At 42.0% G+C, this 24,450-nt stretch overlaps 1 protein-coding gene across 5 annotated transcripts in view; it reads left to right on the top strand.

The window, feature by feature from the left end:
- Positions 1 to 24,450, top strand: part of TTC39B (tetratricopeptide repeat domain 39B) — an 86,482-nt gene that overhangs the window by 11,257 nt on the left and 50,775 nt on the right. The window contains exon 1 of one of the 5 annotated variants that reach the window (XM_075078190.1): positions 3,938 to 3,975. The exons of 3 other annotated variants lie outside the window; for them this stretch is intronic. Coding sequence is in view for 1 of the 2 variants with exons in the window: in XM_075078188.1 (XP_074934289.1) it covers positions 4,208 to 4,210 (3 nt within the window). In the remaining variant the exon portion in view is untranslated. Of the gene's footprint in view, positions 1 to 3,937; positions 3,976 to 4,101; positions 4,211 to 24,450 lie in introns of those variants that run through there. One more of the 5 variants, XM_075078188.1, reaches the window with a different exon arrangement.

Genomic DNA, 24,450 nt, shown 5'->3' on the forward strand with positions numbered 1-24,450 from the left:
ATAGGCAAAGCTGCCACTGAATCATCTTTAATATGAGGTAAACATGTTTTGTTCCCCAGCTTGGGATCATGCCTGAAAAGTATTAATATCAGCAGGTCCAATGTGATGCCTCTGTAATGAGATTTATTTAGGCTTGTTGATTACATTGTAATTGGCAAGCATTCTGGAGTGCTGTCAAGATGTCCCTCTAAGAGAACTGTAATTTGTCAGAGGTGATGCTTTTGTCTAGATAATTCTGTAGTATGCATGGTGAACCTGTTACATGATTAGGATTTTTCTTGGTAGATTTAGAAATCTGTGCAAGCACTGAGCATTGAGCACCTTTTTTGAAATTGCCTAGTAAAGTTCAGGACAACACAATGTGCGTTTCCTCTTAGCTATTTATATTTTATTCTTTTTCCTTTACTGGGAAGTGGTCTCTGCTGTATCTACTTCTGTCTTATGCTGAGTCAAGACTGACTGTCAGTTTGTAATTGCATCTTGACTTACAATATGTCTTTCTGTTTGATCCATCCTGATATGTGTGGGATTCATATAATTTTGTCATTTTTTTAAAAAAGATATTTTTTTTTCCTTCAACATGGAACATTGCATGACAAGAAGTCAGGTATGTCGTGGGGTAAGGACAGAGAGACTGGAACTGAAGTTTTGCTGCTTCCTGCTGAAAGCTGCCCATGCTCAACACTAACTTGATTGTGGAACTAGAGACCTCATCAAAGCTTGGAAGCTGTTGTATGCTAACGAGAGATCTTTGCTGGAGGAAGGGCTTGGAAATTTAGTAAATGCATATAAATGCTAACTGCAAATACTTTTTTCTTTAAGCATAGGTTTTTTTCTTAAAAAACCCACCACCAAACAGTAACAAACCTCTTATGCCCAGGACTGGCAGAACTGGATGTTAACTCTTGTAATGATGAGAACATATTATTAGTAATTCTGATACATTTCAGAAGTTTATCTAATGACAAACTGATGGAAAGCACTGATAATCCCTTTGTTTGCACTTTCATAGGTGACAGTTTCTCTTCATGGTACGAGCACATTCAGTGTTATACTTCAGAGACCTCACATTCTGTTCAGATGTGCTACTCGTGTGTTACGGCACTAAGATAAAACTGCAAGTTTGTTATTATTTAATTTAAACTGCTTCCAATTGCACCAAATAGCAAGCAACAAAAATGGAACCTGACTCTGAAGTACATGGATTCTCTAGCAACAGCACTCACTTATGTAGATCACACAGTCCTTTTTTACAGTGGATTGCAGTATAGCTGTGATTTGAGCAGTTCTTATTCTCCTGGTTGGAGTAATCTGTTTGTGCTTGGTTTTTTAACCCCATGAATCACATTGTCCTCTGAATAAGATAAGGAAGTCTCTGGAAGTATGACCGCTGAAGTTACATTTAAATGAGGTCTTTAAAAAGCCTCCTTATATAAGATATTAAATTCTTCATAGTAGATAAGACAGCAGTTGTCCTGAACAAAGTTATACTACAAGAGTTCCAAAGCCTACAGCCATGGCTTGAAGCCTTATGCCATCTAAGTGATGGTATTTGTTTCTCTTTTGACAACTGGAATTGGAAAAAAATCGGTAACTGATTCCTTGTTGTGACAGCCAGGTATTTTGGAAAGATGATCTTCAATTCAGGGTAACTCTCAAGATGATTTATGGCTTTTACAAAACCAGAGAAAAGTTTGCTTTGGTTTGGTTTTTTTTAAGCTGTTTGTAGAGTCTTTTTGACTTTCCACACTGTTTGTTATGAGATTAAGCCTTGCCAGGTAAGAAATACACATGTTTCCACACTGCTTGAAGGACAGAGCTATTCTTATTTCTGTCTCCTACCACATGTTTTGACTGGTGGATTAAAACCTCTGATATTGTCTTGATTTATAATTTGTTTCAGCAATACATATTTGTGTTCTCAATGCTTTTTGTTTTACCTCCCAGTTCTTCAGCCCCCTGTTCGTGAGTATAGGTCGGCTGTAGTTTTTTCCTGTCTCTGATGTTGATCAGCTGGGTCAACAGCTCAGTCCAGTTGCAGCTAACAACACTCCCACTAAAAAGTGTGTGTTTGATTGGGGGAGGGATAAGTTATTTGTATTCCGTTCTGTAATAAACCTGTTCTTCACATCTAAGGATTTAAGATTTTTAAAAAGTTGGTTTAGTAGCAAATACTTACTAATGAAGAAGTTTAGAAGGGCAAAAACAGAAGTTGCAGCATTCAAATAATGGAAGAAACAGCAATGCAAAATATTTTTACTCATCATAAAATAACTACTTTTGCCAGATCTGTTTGATCAATGGTCATGGTGGCAATTTATCTAATGTGGAAGCAGGAAGTGGGTAAAGTTAACTGTATACTGTTTTTTCCCATCTGAGGCCTTTTGTATGGAATAAGTCATTTAAGGACTTTTTCTTCGTCGTTCACTTCTCACTGCTTTTCCAGCTGACAGAGAATAATTTTCAGTCAGCAAACTGAAAATCTTTTAGTGGTGGATTAGAAGCCTTGCTACATTGGCTGTTGTTGCTTCCAATTCTACTATGTTGTGGTTTTGGCATTTTTGTTTACAATTTTGTGTGTCCCACTGTAACACAATGCGTAGGGCAGCCCAGATGAAAACTCTCATCCTTGTCATCCACATCAGGAACACTAAAATATGGGAATGAAGGTGGGAAGGTTAGGTGAGACTGCTGGACAGATCTACCCTCACGAGATGGGAAGGACCATGGTTCTCCAGTTCCAAAAAGAACATGGATGTGTTGCCTGGTGTTTGTCAAATGGATCTTCCAACTGTGTTTTTCTTTCCTCTTCACGGTAACTTTTACTGTGTTTTGTAGGTTGTGTTGACTCAAATGAGTGCCAGTGGGCATCTTACCTCCTTACACATTAGGATCGTATGTCTTGAAGTGATACCAATTTGTTAGCGGCAAATTCTGTAGTGATCCTTTGTCTAGTCTGAGCTGAAGTTTCCTTAAAGGTTAGCCAGTCATGGAAAGTTAAACTTGATGAGAGGTTACCAGTTCTGAACTAGAAATGTCAGTAGCTGTGAAATATTAACTTTGCCAGAATTGGTAAGACCAAGCTTTTTGATTTGAGTCACAGGAGGCTAGTGACTCTCAAGTTGCTCATGCCTTGGCTGTATACAAGCAAGTTAAGAGAGTAAACACTGTTTCTGTTTCTGATGCTCCCCCTAATGCCTTACTTTCAGTATCAGTTTGCATTTGCCTTTCAGTTTAGAATTGCTTGGCAATCAGCTTTGTTCAATGAAATTGTGGCATAGCAATCTCTGCAGATGTTTTCTGTGAGCGTACTTTGGTGCATTTGTACTGGACTGGGAGCACCTGACTGAGTGTGTGTGGTTTGTTCTATTGTGTGGGTTTTGTTTGTTTTTCTAACACCCTGGTGCAACTCACAAATATAAACCTACATGACACTCCTTTGGACTCCGGGGTGTCCGAGGGCAGGGGCGTGTGTGTGTGTGAGACAGACAGGAAAGATGGTCACCTAATTTAAAAATGAAGAAAAAAAAGCTTTATTGCAGCAATGAAATCCTATGCTGCTACCCTATTCCTCTGCCTCTTAGAAGTGCTCTTTCTGCAAAAACAACTGCAGGTCAAATGGCAGGGAGGTGCCAGTGTAAATAGTAAGGGAAGCCAGCTTGGTATTCAGCCAGCTGTAACTGAAACTGTACTCTTATCAAGACGTTGGATATGAATCTGAACTTGAATAAGTGTTGACAGCAGCCATTTGCATGTCAGTTAAAGCAAAGTATATTGTGATCCTGTACTTGCTGAGTGTGTAACTCAGCACGAATCTCCTTGTTTCTACTTTTCAGTTATGAGGGAGAGGTATGTAGAACAGCACAAGCTCAGCCAGTTGTGTTCAGACAAGTGAGACTGATTTTTTTCTCATGAAGTTTTTTTTTTTCAGTTTGGTTTACTGAAGTGTTGCTGCCTTGTGCCCCATCTTTAGAGGTAGGTTCAGAAAAGCCTTTCTCTTGTTGCTCTCTCTGGTGTGTAACTGGTCCAGACCACAATGACTGACATCACTGAATGTAATTCCTTCAGTGGATATTCATTCTCAGTCCTGCCCTAGTTTATACAGTGTGGCTGGTACGCTGTTTAAGAATTGTCTGATTTGCATGCTGCTGAAGGTGAAGGAGGAATTGTCCACTCTTTAAAACATGTCGATTAGCTGCATTTAATTATGGTAGGTGCTTTCATTACAAACATGTGTTCTTTGTAAAAAATGGAGGGTGGATTTTGTAAGACTCAATTTTCTTACATTTTCTGGTAATTTTGGGGTGACCAGCTGCATCCAAAGGCCACTGCTTTCCAGACTGTAATGGAAAATCCTTTGTTCTTGTGGGTACTAACATCTAATTTTTTGAATTAAATGACACTGAAGTTTGTTTGGATTGCTAACTATTCAGCAACTCCTTAGTTAACCAAATTTCTAGTAAAGCTGGGTTCTACCTTACCAACTCCTGTTTTCTTTTTGGAGCATGGGTTTTCTTTTTTCTTTTTGTTAAAGCATGGCCCCCAACCGAGTCACCCACATTAGCAAAGACCTTGAATGTGGCATACTGTTTCATATAGATGAGACTGAATAAGTCTGAACTACTGAGCTTGATCTTTGGCTCCTGACAGCCGAGGTTTTTCATCTGCAGTGGAAAACATCTGGCAAAACACAGTTCCTCCAAACAACCACCAATCAGTCCACTCAGCTCTCTGGAGAAAGACTGATATTTTATGCAAATATGATTGAGAACAATTTTTAAAAAGCAGATGGGTTGTATTTTTAGTCCAAACCAGTAAGTTTGAAATAACAGGGAAGCACAAAAACATGTGCATTTTTTTCCTTTGAAGAAATAAATTTCATTTTTTCATTTTCATCTAAAAATTGGTTGTACAGAAGAGAGCAGAACTTGTACATTTCAAATCAGTTCTTGCTGCCTCAAGGCTATTTCTGTCACTGGGAAGGGGAAATCATTGTCCTCTTTTGTAACAGCTACATCGTCTCCTTCCTCTTTGAAACGAGTGTTTTTCATGTGTTCCTGTTCCTAGGCTACAAACTGTTAATACCAGGGTCCAGTGTCACAGTGGCAAATAAAGTGTGTGTAGCTGACAAAGAAGGTTTAGGGACGTCTTCTCCTCCCGCTGCTTGTCCAAGTTCTTTCTCTACCAAGACAGTATCGAAATGCCTTTTCTGTCATACATTTGGGTTTTTTTTTGACAATAAGCATTAAGATGTAGTTTAATTCCCAGTTTACTTTTCTGCTAGTTTGCAAAGTGGACTGCGCTTTTCTATAAGAAATTACTATGTCAAGTTTAATGAAGTGGAGGCTAAAATTTTTATTTTAGGGTGCAACGTACTTTCGGTTCTGAATAAGTATTAGGAAGCGAAAGTGTCTATATTTTCGAAATGAAAAGAAATCCAAATGTTATTTGGTTCATCAAAATACTAATTCTTTATATCAATACTTTATGAATTAGCTCAAGATAACTGACACATTAGCTTCTGGTCCCTGCTGTCATGATGGGATTTACTTGCTCTCTTAACATCTGGAAAAATATGCAGTCCCAGGTAATGTTTCCTCATGCCACTGCTCATTTAAGCAACAGTTGAATTCTGTCCTTACGTGACACAATCATTACGATTGTTTCCTGTACGCAGGAAAAGTGTCCATAACAGATTATGTTTCATAGGTCAAGTTCGCAGAATTACTTTTCTATTTTTAGTTCATGCAGGCTCTATCTGAAGTTTGTAGATGTGTGTAGACATGTTACCCTACTTTTTTACTGCAGATGAATCAAAAAACCTCAATTTCCTTAGCTGAATGTATATCTTTTTAACTGAGCAATATTACAAGCTGAACTTTCACAGCCTTAGACCAGGGAGCTTGCACTGTTGTTCACCTCCATAATTTTTTTTTTTGTGAAGTAGTCATTTCTGATATTTGATGCTTCAGTGGAGTGGTTTGGGTCGGGTGGGGTGTGGTGTGTGCATGTTTGTTAAAGCAACAAAATCATATCCAAGTAATCTGTGAAAAAGAGATTTTTATGTCATAGGGAGAATGAGCATACTTTTGTTGGGAAAGAGGAGTATTCAGAAACTACTTAAAAGGGAATCTATAAATGCATAAATGTTTTGATCCTATGAAAGGGATTCTGACAGTGAATTCAATAGTGTAAAAGAATCTTTGGCTCAAGTCATAGCCTATGAGTTTATTTGAACAAATTCTTCACAGAGGAATGTCAGAACTACAGATAATTGTTTCTTGTGAATCAAAATCATGAAACTTGGCTGGTGTCAAACCTAGTAAATTGTGCTTCTCTGTAATGTTGTGAGCTTTTCAGGCTCTTAAATTGGAGACAGAAAAGACAGCGTCCGTAGTTATTCTCACTGGTGTGTTATACTAGTTAGCACTCTGAAAAATGTGAATTTGACGTAGTAGAAAACGAGCATGATGAAAACTGATGTTTTCATCAAATAAACAAGAAACTGAAGAGGTTTTGCCTACTACTGATTTTGTTTTTGTGAGTTTGTTTAAATGAGCCAGAGATAGTAAGTACTTCTGCTGTCCTACATTTGGTGAATAAAAAAGATTGAACTTTTAAGTATCTCCTAAAATAAATCATATGTTCTACCTCTTGAACTATTTTCATGGGATCTTTTGTGTTATCTTACGTATTCTCAACATTCAAGACGGCTGAACTCTAGGAAAGTACAAAATTTTACAGTTTTCATCCATTTGCTGTTGGATGCTAAAACTTTCTGTTTTCTCCTGTTTACAGATTAATTTAAGGATCACATTAGCCACAGGAATTAATATTGAATTTCTTGTCAAAATGACCTTTCACTCTCTTAGGATTGTTGCTATCTCAACCTGTGTGTATGGTTTCTTTGATTTTTTTACATGTATGTCTCCTCGTTTAGGACTGACTTACCAATGATCCCAGTCACTTAAAGAGAGTGGATTATTTGTTCTTCTGATTTGTTTTCCACCAATTCTTTATGGCTGACCATTTCATTGGGATTACGTTTGTTTTCAAGACTATTGATTAAGAATTGTATTGAATAGAAAGAAGCCTTGGAGAAATTCTGTTAGAAACAATCAAATTAGTTTTCCACTGACAACTCCTTTCCCTTTTGTTTACTCAGCTAATTCTTAACAAAAGTTTTATTGGATACCTCTTGAAAACAAGATCAGAGTAGGTTGTAAAGTAAGGGTTTGTCAAGTCCAAAGTGTTTGTCTTTATAGTTCCTTCCAAGAAGGGTTTTTAATATTCTCAAATCACTATTTGTTTTTCAAACCAATATTAAAAAATATAGTTTTTGTGGGTGTTTTGGTTTTTTAGTGGTGGTTTTCGTTTTGTTTTTCTTCTTGAGACTGATGTCATGTTAACCAGTTTACAGTAACTGAGGTGTTTCAGTTACTTGTTGCTTGCTGTGATGGTAGTTCTGGGCTATTCTAGCAATTCTTTGGCTAAAGTTTCAGAGTCTACTTGAAGGACTAAAAAAAAATCTCAATTTTTATAATGCAGATGCAACATGATTGTGTAGAGAACTGACAGTGGACTTGGAGTCAGTCATGCTCCTATGTAGCTACACATCTGGGAGCTTTGCTAGTTTTGTTGTTGTTTACTTGGGAGACTTTCCAGCCTCTTAGCACTTCTCAGTTCAGTCAGGTCAACTAAGGGGAGAGATGGTATATCGTCCTTTCATATCCTTGGGTAATATTCTTAGGAGCTTGCATATTGCTAGAATGTCCAGTAAGTTTTAAATGCCCAGTGATTTTTACGTTGTCACTCCTGTAGGCCTGAAGTTTAACATTTCTAGGCACCAGAATCTTGGAGTCATTTTTAATATAATCCTGGCTAAGGCTAAGGAGAAATTAATATTTACAAAGTTGTGTAATAGAAAAGGAAAAAAAAGTTTATGTACTGAGATTTTGTTCTATGTATATATATACTTAATATTCTGTCCCATTTAGTAATAAAACTGTGTGGTGACTGCTGACTTACAGAAACTGGAAACTGGTTCTGTTGTAGAAACAAAGATCATATGGAAAGCCTCTTTTCCATAGTCTCAGTCCAAGTATGAGTGTTGTAGATCAGATTCTTCCTATACCTCCCCCATTCTCTTCCCATAGTCTCACTTTTTTCTTGTGTTCAGTATTAACAAGGAAAAATAGATTTAGTCCATATTCCCACATGGTACGCTATTGCCCTTTCAGCTGGGACTGGACAGTTTTAGTCAGAGGGAATAGGTTGCATCTCCCAGATTTTAGAATGCTGCTTCTGAGCTTGTCAACTAAGTTTTGCTTAAACTCCCTAAAGCCTTGTGAGATGAATCCTTATACAGAATGAAAATTTTCATGTGACTGCAGTGCAAGGCATGTTATCCTTCCTTTTGGGTTTAGAAATTTTACAACTCGCAGTGAAGCTTCTTTCTCTTTATGTAGAATCTAGCCACTGACTTCCAAACTGGCAACTGTGCTGACTGGTGACAAAGGGGGACTATAGGAAAGGTGGGGACAACCTCTTTAGCAAGGCCTGTTGTGACAGGACAAGGGGTAATGGTTTTAAACTAAAGGAGAGTAGATTTAGACTGGATATAAGAAAGAAATTTTTTATGATGAGCGTGGTAGAACACTGGAACAGGTTGCCCGGAGAGGTAATAGATGCCCCATGCCTGGAAACATTCCAGGTCAGGTTGGACGGGCCTCTGAGCAACCTGATCTATTTGGAGATGTCCCTGCTCACTGCAGGGAGGTTGGACTAGATGACCTCTAAAGGTCCGTTCCAACCTAAACCATTCTATGATTTCTCTAGTAATCAAGCCAAGCAGTTGTTTCCATTTTCTACCAGTGTATTAGAACAAAAGCACAGTCACTGATAAACATCCTATAGTAGTTTAAGGGTCTCACTTGCACATTGTTTTTCATGAGGCTTTATAGGTAAATTGTGGTCTGCTGCGAATGGTTTCTGCTGTCATTGCTAAAGACTGCAGGAACTCTTCTCAATTTTTCTGCATTAATACACTCTGTCAATTTATGTCTCTGTCTGACTTTGACTTCCTTGGATTTGCAAAACGTGAGTATCTGTAAGTTGTATAAACTTAATCCGTTCAAACCGGCTCACATGTTGAAAATGTGTCAAAAAGATATGAAATAGTACCATAATCAACTAGGAAAAAATGAAGATCATGTAATTCAAGAAAAATCTTTTTGAGACAGCTTTATTTTGTCATACCTTGTGCAAATTTTCCCCCCTGAATTTCTGGAAAAGTTTGAATCAGTTTGCGTCATGCCATCTAGTGGCTGTTTTACTTATGTGTTTTAAATTCTTGGATTGACATGTCCTCTGGAAAAGTTGCAATAAAAATCTTGATTGCAGCATTAGCCAGCATTATGTGTTGAGTGACGTGGTTGTTAAATGGTTTCTCTTGCTTGACTTAAATGTTAATACGTTTATTTTTCTGAGTAGAATGTCTGAAAAAAGCAGTGTTGCCCATTTTGTGAATGAACTGCAGTTTGCATTTCCTGAAGACTTCTGCTGAATGTATGTGGCTGTTACAAGAAGGACCTGCTGGAGCAGGACCTTTGTGACTTGCTGCAGGATGAACCTGGGTCAGGTGAAGAAAATGGATGAAGGACTGTGTTAACCTCAGTCTCTGTCAAGTCTTTCCAGCCATGTAAATAAAAAGTTGTATCCCTGCTGAAGTGTAGATGTTACAAATATGGCTGATTTAGTTGCACATAACTTCAGGCTTGAAGGAACTTGTGTGCAGCCTGTCGTTGGTGCTAAGTAAAAATATTTAGCTTGAATTAAATAATCTGCTTTGCTGTAGACTGAAATGAACAGGCACCTTTGGAAATCGGTAATGGCACTACAGCTGTATCAGCTGGAAGTTGTAGTGTTACAATGAGCAGTTGAGGACAGGAACTTCATTAGGCTTTAACTGAACATGCAAGAATGTGTCCATGGTTTTGGGCTGCTTCTGTGCTCTGAGGAAGGGATAAACCTTAGCAATCACTGGATTATTTTTTTTTAATTGACATATATGCATACATATACACAGGTGTATATTATATAGAGTTTGAAGTCTTCAAGATGTTCTGTATTTTTTATAACACTTCACTCAATTTTTTTGTCTCTTCTTGAACAGGCTTAATTTACAAGTAAATTTTAACAGACGCTAGAGGAGGGTAAATATGTTCTGACTACTTCTGAAACCTTTCATATCTTGGTAGGAACATGATGAATGCCAGAACTTGATCTGGGAGGGTATTTCAATTGCAGTCTTTTCCCTTACACTTAAGGATAATGTAAATTTTTTGCTGTAGTAGGCATGGAATGGAGTAGAAAATGTGTGCCTCTCTTTTAGTGCCTTCAGCTTTCTTCTATATATAGGGGATCTGTGAGTTTGTAGAGCCAACTACAAACTTGTGTGAGGCAGTTAAGGAAATGAGAACAAGATGTCAAATTGAATGTGTTTTAATGCCCCATTTGCATGCAGTGGGAATGGGAAGGTATGGAGAACTTCAGGAAAACTATGTTGCTTTCTTTTTTTTTTTTTTTTTTGCATAGAAGTCGTCACCTTTAACAATGTTGTTTTTGACTTCCTTGAGGAATCTTTTGAGAGGCTGTGATTATCCTCTATGCTTTGGTGTGTGGGGAAAAAATACCAAGCTTGTACTTGATCTTCTAAATGTTTAGATACGTATTTGACCAATATGAATAACAGGGAACAAAATTCAGTAGGAGCCAGGCAAAGGCAGCCCCAATCTGGACAGAGTGGGAATTCTCTCTCCCTTTCTTCTTGTTCGTAGCTGCTGCCCTCAGGTTTGAAAGAGCAGGCAAGAGGTTCATGTCACAGATATTTTACATCTTTGTGTGAACTTCTGATATGTTGCTGTTCTTTAGAGTACCTGACAGTTTGAAGTACCTTGACATTTCTTGTCAAGTTTGTTCGCATAGGAAAAATGGAGGTGTGCTCAAAAAGCTGTCAGCGGGTTTTGTTTATTTTGCTGAATTTCTCCTTGTGTCTCTAGAAGTGGCTCAAGGAGGCAAAGAGTCTTCAGAGAAGTACTTTATTAGCAGGCACATGACTTCTGTCAGTGTCTGGGGTGAGTCATGGATAACATGGCTTTTGTTCAGGATGTTTGCTCCTGTTGTTTTCCGTTCAATGTTTAGAAACTCAGTTCAGCTCTTCTCAGATCATGCTTCATTTGATGGGCTTCTTCCAAGTTAATTACTGTATTCTTCACAGTAGGTCTTGTTCTGCCTACTATAGTATTGTCAGCTGGTAAATTTAGCTTGAAAGAGGGCAGTTGGTTAATAACATTAAATATATTCATGTTACTCTTTGGCAGTAGGGTGTCAGGGAAGGAGCAAGTAGGAGGTGATTCTTCACTGTCTTTCAATTCAAAAGCCAGGGACTGTTAAAGGTAGTAGGAGGTAGGTTCAAGTAGAAATGATTGTTTTGCACAAAATGGGTGGCACACTTGCAAAATTCCTTACTAAGGTTATAAACTCACGAAAAAAAGTCTGCATGGGATCAAGTGGAGACTGGACTGATACTTGAAACAGAGATCTACTGAAAATCACCAGATGGACAAACCACATCAAGGCCTGGAATTCCCTGAGTTGCCAAAGGCTGGAAAGTGCGGTGGAGGGAAGGATGTAGAAGGGAGGTCTGTTTGCCCTGTTGCCTCTGCTGCGCACTTCTACAGACCAACTTTGGAAACTGGATACAGAAATAGATGACCCTTTAACTGAGCCATTCTGACCATTTTTATGTTTGTGCATCTCTTTCTTTATTTTAGTTTGAAATTTGAACCTAGGTGGAAAGAGGTTTGGATCTAGAGATCAAGGGACCTTGAATCTGAAAGGAATCTAGAGACCAGGAGAGAGATCCTCTGGATGTCTGGAGCAACCTGTTCACATAACTGCTACTAATGCGTGAGCTGGCTGTGTAGGCACACTATCTGTAATGCATCCTGGACTGTGTATATATACTCTGTCCAACCTGCATATCAGCTATATGCTTAGAACAACTTTTTTAAGTGCGTAGATATACTGGTCAGCTAGTGCATCCTGGATACATCAGATGTGCTGCACAAACTCCTGAGTCATAAGTCTGTTTTGCCTTCTGTGCTTTATATGGTGGAAGTCTGGGATTCTACAAAGGAAGAGGTCTTTGGTTTAACTAAACTTTGGTCTGATGTAGTAGGCCCATAGGAAATATATCTGTTTGGGTAGTGATTTGTACTGAAACCAGGATTTGTATCCTGGTTTTGGTTGGGATAGCGTTTTGTTGTTTTTGTTTGTTTGTTTTTTTTTCCCTAGTAGCTGATACAGGGCTGGGTTTTGGATTTTAGGATGAGAAATGGTGTTGTAACACACTGTCATTTTAGTTGTTGCTAAGTAGTGCTTATACCAGTCAAGGACTTTACAGCTTCTCATGCTCTGCCGGGTACGCAGGAAGCTGGGAATGGAGGGGGCACAGCCAGGATAGCTGACCCAAATTGGCCAAAGAGATATTCCATACTATGTGATGTCTTACTCAGTATTTAAGCTGGGTGGAGCTGGCTGGGGGAGAGGATGGCTACTCGGGAACTGGCTGGGCACTGGGTGGCGGGTGGTGAGCAACTACATTGCACATAATTTGTTTTGTATATTCTATTATTTATTTATTTCCCCTTCCTATTCTATTAAACTGTCTTTGTCTCAATCCACAAATTTTACTTTCTTCTTTTTCCTCCTTTTCCTTTCCTCCCCCCCCCCATCTCCCCCGTCCCACTGGTTGGGGGGAATGAACAAGCAGTTTTATGGTGTTTAGTTGCCTGCCAGATTAAACCACGACAGTCCTCCTTTGGTGCCCAGCCAGGGGCATGAAGGGTTTGAGGTAATGACAGATCTGACCAAAGCGTGTTAAAACAAATTTGTGACAAGCATTCATTGTATTAGTGTAATAGTCACGGGTCACAACGTTGATCTATTTGCTCTCAGATGTTGTGCTTGTTCTCAGTCATGTTATGTGACACCTCACTTGCCACAGGCACTCCCTGTGGTGCTGTTTATCACCTCGTGGAGTTGGATTATATTTACCGCTTTGCTGTACTATATAACACTGGCTTATGGTATGGTAAAACTATTGGTTGTGAGATTTTAGTCAGCATTACCATCATCCTCGTACTTCATGAGCCATCTCTCAGAAACTATTAATAATTACAAGTTTTACTTCTCCTTGGAGATCCAACATATAAGGGGGACGCCTTCCTTCACCTTCCCTTTCTCCAGGCTGATAACAATAGCACCTGAGAATTTTGAATGTCCTTGGGATGTTCAAACCAGTATGGTCCTAGTGCTATGTCTCCTGAATGTGGTTCAGGTCTTGTTTAGCGTTAAACAACTGTTTAAGAATACCTCCCAGAGATCTGCCCTGGCAACAGGCACTGCACCTACTCCAACCTTAGTGACAGGCCCTGTGGCTGAACCAGAGAACCAACCCTTGCTGATATCAGTTGCCTCTGTGCGCGACATGAAATATACAAGAAAATCAGCTTGTTTAGTAAGGGATGAAGATGAACCAGAGCTATCATGAGAACAGGAGGAGGAAGAGACAAGCCGTAAATGAGACAGTAGCCACCTGAATCCTATCCCTGAGTGAGCTGCGAGATATGCGAAATCTGATATTGTCACCTGGTTGCTCTGATGCCGGGATAATGGAATTAGAGGGTAGGGAAGCCAAGGAGCTGGGATCTTTTTAGAGGGAAGGGAGTGTTGACAAGGCGATTGGAAAAGGGGTACAAGCCCTCAGCCTCTGGAGGCTACTCCTGTCAGGTGGGAAGAAAAGTTGTACTTACAAGGAAGATGTTGTATGTCACCCAGGCAATTGGACCACCAGTCCAGTACCTGAGGGAATTAGTCATGCTGGAGGTGATTTATGATGCCCTGGTCAACAAGCAGATATCCACAGATCCATATGAAGTCAGGTGCCCATGACCCGTGTGGTGGAATTTTGTACGGGGTGCACCATCATTGCATGCACTCATTGGCAATAATGACCCGGAAGGATGGAGAGTGACAAATGGGATGAATTGGCTGGACAGCTCTGGGAATATGAGGAAAGTCTGTCTTCCTCCCCATGGGCCTGCATCTCGGCTGTGGAAAAAGCTGCCTGAAAAAGCTGTCCTGGGAGTTCCAGCAACTCAAAGAGGACATGCCCTACTCCCCACTGATATGGACTGGTATCTCAGCCATTAGAAGTGAGTGTCCCTTTGCTGAAGAGAGAGGATACACACCACGGGCCACCCTATGGTTTTACCTGTGTGACTATGGAGATGACATGAGGAGGTAGGATGGAAAACCTACCTCAACCCTAGAAGCATGGGTATGTGAGTTGCATGGAAAAACAATCACTTGGGGGTTCTTCCATGAAAGTTGTTCCAGTTTCCAGTGGGCAGTTCCCCAGACAGAGTAGAAGGGCTGATCTCACTTCTGATCTTAATGAAGGGATTTCTGGCTCATATTTACAAGAAATGAGTAACAAATACTGTGACCAGGACTCGAGGGCCCTGCCTCTGGCCAGATAGAGGAAAGGCACAACTGAGTTTCCTGGACTGTGTGGATTAGATGGCCTGGCACAACAGACCCACAGGGGTATAAGGCTTTAGTGGACATCGGTGCAAAGTGCACCCTAATGCCATCAAGCTATCCAGGGGCAGAACCCATCTGTATTGCTGGAGTGATAGGGATGCCAACAACTAGCTGTATTGGAGGCTGAAGTCAGCCTAATAGGGAATGAGTGGCAAAACCATCCTTGGCATAGACTACCTCAGAGGAGAGTATTTTGAGGACTCACAAGGGTACCAGTGGGCTCTTGGTATAGCTTGGAGATGAAGGAAATTAAACAGCCATCTAACCTGCCCTATCTGTCAGAGGACCCTTCTGTTGTGGGGTTGCTGAAGGTCAAAGAACAATAGGTTCCACCACAACAGTGCACCAGTGGCAATATCACACCAACTGAGACTCCCTGATTCCCAGCGATGAGCTGATTCATCAACTGGGGAGTCAAGAAGTGATTAATAAGACCTGCTCGCCCTTTAACAGTCCCATATGACCAGTGTGGAAGTCTAACAAAGAGTGGGGACTCACACTAGAAGTCACTCTAAGTGCTAGTGCTGCTGTGCCAGACATGCCAGAACTTCAATACGAACTGGAGTCAAAGGCAGCCAAGTGGTATGCCACAATTGATACTACTAATGTGTTTTTCTCAATCCCTCTGGATTGAGCAGAGTGCAGGCCACAGTTTGCTTTCACTTGGAGGGGTGTCTGGTACACCTGGAATCAACTGCCCCAGAGCTGGAAACACAGCCATTTGCCATGGACTGATCCAGACTGCACTGGAACAGGGTGAAGCTCTGGAAAACCTGCAATATGTTGATGACCTCATCATGTGGGGCAACACAGCAGAAGATGTTTTTGAGAAAGGGAAGAAAAAGTCCAAATCCTTCTGAAGGCTAGTTTTGCCATTAAACAAAATAAGGTAAAGAGACCTACACAGGTGATCCAGTTCTAGGAATAAAATGGCAAGACAGATGTCGTCAGATCCCAATGAAGGTGATCAACAAAATAACATCCATGTCTCCAACATCTAGCAAAAAGGAAACACAAGCTTTCTTAGGTATTGTGGGTTTTTGGAGAATGCATATTCCAAATTACAGTCTGCTCATAAGCCCTGTCTGTCCAGTGACCCGGAAGAAGATGGGGTCCTGAGCAATGACGAACCTTTGAACAAATTAAACAGCGTCACGATCCACTGTTGGGTTGAACAATTTGGCAGAGGTTAAACCCCCTTGCTTTCCAACCGACCTCAGATAATTCTGGGAGGTTGGGGGTGGCTGGACTTAACCTCTGATTGACTCCAATATTTTATTGTGACTAGGTTCCTTTTACCCCCATCAGTCGACCCTGGGCTTGGGTGCATGCGTGGAGGGCACATACTCCAGAGACAACAGGACACGCACACTCCTGCCAGGCAGGACTCAACGGGCTGCCCTGGGGACCAAACTGTCCCGCTTAGTTGCCGTGGTGATTAAGCTTTGGTAGTGAAACTTGTCCTGCCAACAATATTGAGACAAGGTTCTAGTCCCTTACACCACCCTGTGGCTCAACATTGGTGGCAGATATAGAGACAGTGATAAGGGAAAGGACAGAAGCAAAGGCAGAAAGATTTTATCAATAACAAAGATTTTAGCTATAAAGGTCAAAACATTGTAGTAATATCAACTTTAAACAAGGCCAATGCCTAACGTCAATAACAATTCAGTTCCAATAATACAAAAAACCCCACAAACCAGGTTGGGAGACAAAGAGTTTATGCAGTTTGGACCGTGGATGACACAGGCTGATGTACAGCTCTAATGTGTTTAATTCCATCAGGTGACACAGTGGGTACAAACTGCATATTTGCAACAGCACGCTGGATTAACTGAATGAAGAATGGGATGACACATGGCAAAATCAGTAACATTGCTAGACCACAGAGTAGGTAAAATAAGATTTGTTTAATCTGAGGACATCCTGGAAGCCAGAAGAACAGATCAACATTCCAGCCTTCCCAGGTTTGGACAGGAACATGGGGTAATTTCTGTACTCCAGCAGTATTTGTTTAACGACCTTGCCATTGTCATCAATTTTTAAACAGCAATTAGAGTAATTAAATTTCCCACAGACTATGCCTTCTTCAGCTAGTAGGTAGTCAAGAACCATGCAATGCTGGTAAATTGCAGTTTGCAATTGGGTTGCCTGATCTGCCAATAGGTCAAGGGCCTCAGCTGTTTGATTGGTGACCAAAATCTGGGAAATGCATTTGTGTATCCCTCATCATTCACTCAGGCATAGGTATATATTAATTCATCCTTTTTATGCAGCTCTTCCCCCACCTGAACAGCTATGCTTATGTTCCGATATGTTCACTCACATGTGCTGTTGCCCACAAATGGGCCATCCTTTTGTGTTCTAGCCAAGCAATATTTACCTTTCTCAGGAAATTTTATGTGCCATGGTGAATCATGTGAGCTTTCCCATGTCTTATTCCCCTTCACTTCACTGTATCTGCTCACCAACCATTTTGGTAGCAAAGGTATAGCTACCCAGGGCCAACTTGGTAGACCAACTGGTCCTCTACATATCCAGCATTTTGTGATATTATAAACACTTGCTATTTGTTCAGCCAATTGCATGAAGGAATTCTTTATATCATTCCCTTCATCCCCAAAGTCTCTGAGGGGGTAATTAATTAATCCAGGGGTCATGGTCTACACAGTACACCAAAACAAAATTGACATTTTCCTCTGTAAATTCAGCCTAAGCCTACAAGTTTTATAAAAAAAAGATTACAAACACAAATGGTTACATAAATCAAATGTTGATCTTGCCACATTCAGTCTTGTTCCCATGGAGGTCTCCTGTGAAACGAAACAAAACATCGACTTGCCCTGCTTGGGCTTTGTCTGCACAGTTAAAATGAGGGGACAATCCAGCGAGTGTTAATTTTGTGCTTCTTTCCCCAGGCATCTTTAGCATTCCAGGCATGCCTATTAAGGGGTTCAGCTAGTACAAGGGAAGCAGCCCCAGTGGTTGGCATTTCTAACAACACTGGCTGTCCAGGGAAAAAAGTTGGTTCTCCAGGAACATTAGGAGCTTGAGGTTTAGGAATTAAGACTGGAGGTTTAGGATAGAAGGCATTTAGTCAGGGGCATCCATTTATTCCCCAGTGGTTGCTGACTCAGGTAACTGCATCCTGGAGGTGCTCCACCCAGTGTGGCTTATGAGGCTTCAGAAATCGTTTTAGGAGCCCATTAGCCTGCTCCACTACCCCATTGGCTTGGGGGTAATATGGGGTGTGGATTACCCACTTGATTTTCTCTCCCCGTGCCCACTCCTGTGCTCTGGCAGCAGTAAAATGATTGTCATTGTCCAACTGAATGGAACTAGGCTTTGGGAGGGAGCTCAACCAAATTACCAGGGCCCACACCAGATTTTCCCCAGTTGCTTGTGGAAATGCTTCAGCTTGGACTAGGCCAGAAATTACTTCTGCACCTACTAGTACATATTGTTTTCCTTCAGACTTTCAGAAAGGCCCAATATTATTGATTTGCCAAACTTCCCAGAGGGTGTTTTTATCTCTCAAATGGAGTGGGGATTCTTCCATGGGGTGTCACTCTAGCTGGAGTCAAGCCGAGATACAGGTCCTGCAAGCTTCCTGAGTGACAGGCCAGCCTCTGGCATGTGCCTCCTTGAATAAATCATTGGACCCTGCTTGGCCACATTTAACATGTAACCATTCTAAGAGCCTATCCCAATTTTCTCCCATTTGATTCTCCTTCTACAGAGGGGCAATTCTGGTCAACTCATCCGCCCTATTATTCCAATCACTTGTTGGAGTACTGCCTTCCTGGTGGAGGGCACCCATGCTATTGTGAAATCCCCACGCTTGGCAATATCTAAGATCTCTTACCACCTCTTCTTTTGCCACACTTGGCACCCAGTTCACCTCCCAGTTGTTCTGTTCCCAAAAAGGGAGCCATTCTGTGCACCCTTGGAATACTGAAAGTGAGCCAGTGTAGATATACACTGGAGTTCCCGTCTTCCCTTGCTGTTGAACACACTCCATACTGACACTGGCTTTCCCACTTGGGCACTGCCCTCGCCTTTGGTTATTTTTTCCCTCTTGGTATCCACATTAATAGCCACAGCCCAGTACTTCCACTGTGTACCCTCTAGTTTGGTGGAGGCATCTGTGAATCACACATTTTGCAGCTTCTCTGAAAATGGTGGGGCAATTTTAACAACAGAGGAGGGAGAGTATCCTCCTCCAAAAGGTTTGTCACATCTTCCTGTATGTTTAACACCTTTGGGGCACCTTCACTGATGGAAAAAACACTACAGTAATGTTCAATTTTAGCATACCATTTTCTCCAGTATCCCTTTGGGCCACCCCATCAGGGAGAGGGGTCCCTGCTAACACAGGCTTAATTACCTTAAAGGGTCCCCTTAAAGCTATAGGTTGTTGGTGTATGGTTCGCTCTGCTTCTCTAAGGGCTAAACTCACTACAAACAAACCCTTTCCTCAACTGGAGTATCGCTTTTCAGCATCCTTAAAACTCCTAGAATAAAACCCAGTCGGTTGAATAGGACCTTCTGGTCCCTTCTGCCAGAGATGAATTGTCAATCCTGAGTGTGCAAATCCTCCTTCAATCTGAATCGGGTCGGTGGGGTGGATAGGGCCCAAAACTTGATGTGTGCTTACTTCAAACACCAGAAGTTCCAATGCCTCATCATGGGCTGGAGTCCACTCCCAAATCACCCTCTTTTGCAACAGATCATATAAGGGGTGTGCAATTATTGCAAAGTCTGGGATATGTTTTCTCCGAAAGACCAATAATCCAAAATGCATGTTGCAGTTCGTTTTTACTTTCTGGGCTCTTTACCTGATCCAATGCTGAGAGGGTATCCTGAGGAATACAAACTGACCCTCCTTTCCACCAGATGCCCAAGAACTTAACTTCACTGGCAGGAAGTATTTTTTGTTTTGGTATTTGGAGGCCTGTTCCTTCCAGATGATTAGTAATTCGGTACTGCATAGTTTGTACTGAAGCTATGGTATGCCCCCTATTAGTATGTCATCAATATACTGGTAGACTGTAACTTCTCTTTCTGATGGGATTATTGTCCATTCCTGGGCTAGGGTAGGCGAGTGTTTATATCCCTGAGGCAGGTGGGTGAAGGTATATTGTCCTTCCCAAGTAAAAGCAAATTGATCTCGATCACACTCCTGGAGTGGAACCATAAAAAACATGTCCTTCACATCAAGGGTTGCCAAGATAGAGTGGGCCTGTTCTTGAATGGTTGCAATTAATTCGGCTATGTTGGGTACTGCTGCAGTCAGGGGACCAGTGTTTGCATTCAAATGCCGATAGTCAATGGTCAGTCACCATTTTCCATTAGGTTCGCACGCTGGCCACACTGGTGAATTGTACGGGGAATGGGTAGACAGTAAAATTCCCCGTTGTTTGAGATCCTCAGTTACTGGGATTATCCCTTCTCTGGCCCCTAATAGCAATGGATAAGGTCTCACGTTGGTAATCTTGGAGGGCAGAAGGGCAGGTGTTCTTTGCAATAGGTGTACCTCCACCCAAGGTGTCTCAGCTAGTTGCCTGATATGGGGGATACCAAAAGACCATGAGTTCCCCTCGGTGTCATGCCACTGCCTTCCCTTTAATACATCTGTGCCTAAAAGGTTCGTCTGGAAAGGTCCAACGGCCACCATGGCATTGATGGGGGCTGCTCTTCTGGTAACCATAGTGTCACTAAGGTCATAGGTGTTGACTGTGTTTTTCCCAGAGCATTTAAGATAATTATATTTCTAGATGGGATTGAGATCCCACACTGTTCTGCATTGGTTGCATCAATACAGTGATTTGTGCCCCAGTATCAATTAGAAAAATTACTGGTCTTTTCCTTGGTTCTACAGCTACTGTGATTAATAAATCCCTCCTTACATTCAAGGTGAGTTGTCTTAAAAACATCCATCCTCTGTCCCCCCTGACCCACCTTCAGGGAATGGAGGTTCTAGTTTCCCAGCTTTTCCCTAGTTGGCTCCCTCTCAATGTCAAAAAGGGGTGGAGCATCGGGAACTAGTTTGAAAGCAGCTTTCCTCCCTGACCATTTCTGTACAAGCTTTTCCAATTTTTGGGTTGGGAGTCCATCCTTCAGGTCTCGTGGAATACCCTTCTGAATCCCTAAGGGCCATAACCCCTGTTGGTGTAGGAGTTTCTCTCTCCCCAAATAATTGCCCCAGAGTGGCTTCAAGTCTTAGTCCTTCCCTGTTGTCAGCTACAGACTGTGTGCTTGCTCAGCAGACTGTATGACCCTAATTTTGGTTTTTTGGAACGCTTTACCAACAGGCCCATATTTTATCCCAAAATTAATCCCTGTGCTACCTCCCCACACGTCCACAATTTCCTTCCCAACCACCAATGGTCAGGGGTTGTTATCCTTTTTAGAGTGGCCATAGTTCCTTCTCCTTCAGAGTTGTTCTGAATTTTCCCCTGTAATTGGATCCCAATGGGATTCAGGGAATCAGGGAGTCCCCAGATCAGGGGAGTCATCCTCTCTGGGTCCACAGGCATCATCATTGGGGAACTCTGGTTAGGCTTGAGCTCCCGATCATACATCATTTGGAGACAGGCCACCTTCTGCACTTTCCACTAACTGATCCACCGTGCCTGTTATGGCAAGGGGATCCCCCCTCCCAAAAGGGTTCAGCCCCCCAGCCCAATATGCAGCCCTCTGGGTTAATGACCATGGGGCTCTCTGAAAGTTTCACCTCTACCTCCACCAGTATATCCGCTTCCCTCAGGAGTTGACTCCTCAATTGTTCCTTTAATCTGGAATTTTGATTTCTCTCCTCCTCCAACAATTGCTTATTTTCCTTCAGTTGTTCCTGCAGTGACCTTATGGCCATCTGCAGTGAGTCTATTACAGCATTGGCTTGACAAAGCCTCTGTTTCTTATCTTCAGTTGCTGCTGCCAGACTTGCTCACAATACTGCACAAATTATAGCTTTTTCTTTCCCCGATATAACCTTTGCTTCTTTCTGCAGCACCCTTATCCTGTCTACTACACTCTGTGGTTGAAACCAATGTTTTTTTGCCCAATCGTGTCCCTGGGGTGAAGGACGAGATCGGTGTGCCTCCAAAAGATCATATAGTTTATTTATTCCTTCCACTGGTGAAGAGGCATAATTGTGGGCATCCACTGCCTTCTGAGTGGCCATCTTATTTAACACAAAGGGGCCATATCGTCCTGAGGGGGCCACACCTTAATATTCCAAATTCCCCTATTCGCCCTCAGGAGGAGGCTACACCTTAATTATATTTTAACACACAAAGGGGCTATATTGTCCTGAGGGGCCACACCTTAATATTCCAGTTTTCCCCTCTTCACCCTCAGGATGCCACACCTTAATTATATTTTAACACACAAAGGGGCGATATTGTCCTGAGGGGGCCACACCTTAATATTCCAAATTGCCCCTATTCACCCCCAGGAGGTTACACGTTAATATTGCACTTTCTGTTCTCCTGAGAATCCTGCTGACTACGCCAATCTAAAATGTCACGATCCGCTGTTGGGTTGAACAATTTGGCAGAGGCTAAACCCCCTTGCTTTCCAACTGTCCTCAGATAATTCTGGGAGGTTGGGGGTAGCTGGACTTAACCTCTGATTGACTCCAATATTTTATTGTGACTAGGTTCCTTTTACATTCTCGGGAACAGAATTAAGATTCAAAATCGAGTCAAGTGCCAAGCCACTTTATTTGGCCAACAATAAATCTGCGAGACAAAAGCAGAGAGAGAGAAAGAAAAAAGTGAGAAAGGGAAAGAGAGAGAAAGAGAGAGAGAGAGCGCGCACGAGAATGTTGCAATAGCTACCACCGTGGATCTGCAGTGGTCCGTGGGTCAGTCTGTCTGTGCGGTCAGCCGGCCCATCCGTCCTTCCATCTGTCCGTGCCCCACTGTATAATAAACTGCCAGATAATGAGAAGCAGTATGCCCTGTTCACTGATGGGTCCTGTCGTCTTGTGGGAAAGCATCAGAGGTGGAAGGCTGCTGTATGTAGTCCTATAAGACAAGTTGCAGAAACTGCTGAGGGAGGTGAATCGAGTCAGTTTGCAGAGGTAAAGGCCATCCAGCTGGCTTTGGATATTGCTGAACAAGAAAAGCAGCCGGTGCTCTATCTCTATACTGACTTGTGGATGCAAATGCCCTCTGGGGGTAGTTACAGCGATGGAAGGAGAACAACTAGCAGTGCAGAGGCAAACCCATCTGAGCCGCCACATTGTGGCAAGATATTGCTGCCTGGGTAGAAAGCCTGGTAGTAAAAGTCCATCATGTGGATGCTCACGTCCCCAAGAGTCAGGCCACTGAAGAACATCAAAACAACCAGCAGGTAGATCAGGCTGCCAAGATTGAAGTGGCTGAGGTGGATCTGGACTGGCAACATAACGGTGAATTATTTCTAGCTCGGTGGGCCCATGACACCTCAGGCCATCAAAGAAGAGCTGCAACATGCAGGTGGGCTCGTGATCGAGGGGTGGACTTGACCATGGATGTTATTGCACAGGCTATCCACGAATGTGAAACATGCGCTGCAATCAAGCAAGCGAAGCGGGGGTATGGAGGACCATGGCTGAAGTGTAAATATGGGGAGGCCTGGCAGATTGATTATATCATGCTCCCAAAAATCCACCAAGGCAATCACTATGTCTTCATCATAGTGGAAGCAAGAACCGGATGACTGGAAACATATCCCATGCCACTGCCCAGAACACTATCCTGGGCTTTGAAAAAAAAGTCTGATGGCAACATGGCACCCCAGAGAGAATTGAGTCAAACAACAGGGCTCATGTCCAAAGCAACCTCATGGACACCTGGGCCAAAAAGCATAACACTGAGTGGGTGTATCACATCCCCTGTCATGCACCAGCCTCCGGGAAAATGAAACGGTACAATGGACTGTTAAGTACTACACTGAGAGCAGTGCGGGGTGGAACATTCGAATGTTGGGTAGACATTTAGCAAAGGATGCCTGGTTAGTCAACTGTAGGGGATCTGCCAGTCAAGCTGGCCCTGCCCAGTCAAATCTTTTATGTACTGTAGAGGGGAATAAAGTGCCTGTAGTGCATGTAAAAAATGCGCTGAGGAAGATAGTTTGGGTTACTACTGCTCCAGGCAAAGGCAAACCCATTTGTGGGATTGCTTTTGCTCAAGGACCTGGACACACTTGGTGGGTGATATAAGAGGATGAGGAATTCCAATGTGTAAGTCAAAGGGATCTGATTTTGGGTGACAATAGCTAATGAATTAAATTGTATGATGTTAATTGCTATATAATACTGTATGTCATCTCTTCTGAGGTTACTATTTGCCATATCAACAGTATTACAGTAAGAATCATTTATTAATGAAGAATGAACTTTGATGAAACTTATCAAAGTGCAGCAATGATAGAACTGGACAAGCACAGTGATAATGGAACCAAATCTGGCTTCAGCCTGCAACAGTCCAACACCACATACCATCTCTCCTTCCCTGAAGGACTGTTATGACAGATGGAGCTCATGAACTAAATGTGCTCGATGGACATTTTAGAGGGATGGCCCATAGACTAAGGGTATGTTATCTGTGTGCATATATCAAAAGACAGGGAAAGTGGTGGTCATTAATTGGAATATATTGGAAAGCCTGGGAACTGGGCATGACGCAGGTGGTATACAATAAGGGGTGGGTATTCTCCTGGTTTTGGCTGGGATAGAGTTAATTTTCTTCCTAGTAGCTGGTACAGCACTGTGTTTTGCATTTAGGATGA

Source organism: Phalacrocorax aristotelis, chromosome Z (assembly GCF_949628215.1).
Source record: "Phalacrocorax aristotelis chromosome Z, bGulAri2.1, whole genome shotgun sequence".
Classification (NCBI taxonomy): domain Eukaryota; kingdom Metazoa; phylum Chordata; class Aves; order Suliformes; family Phalacrocoracidae; genus Phalacrocorax; species Phalacrocorax aristotelis.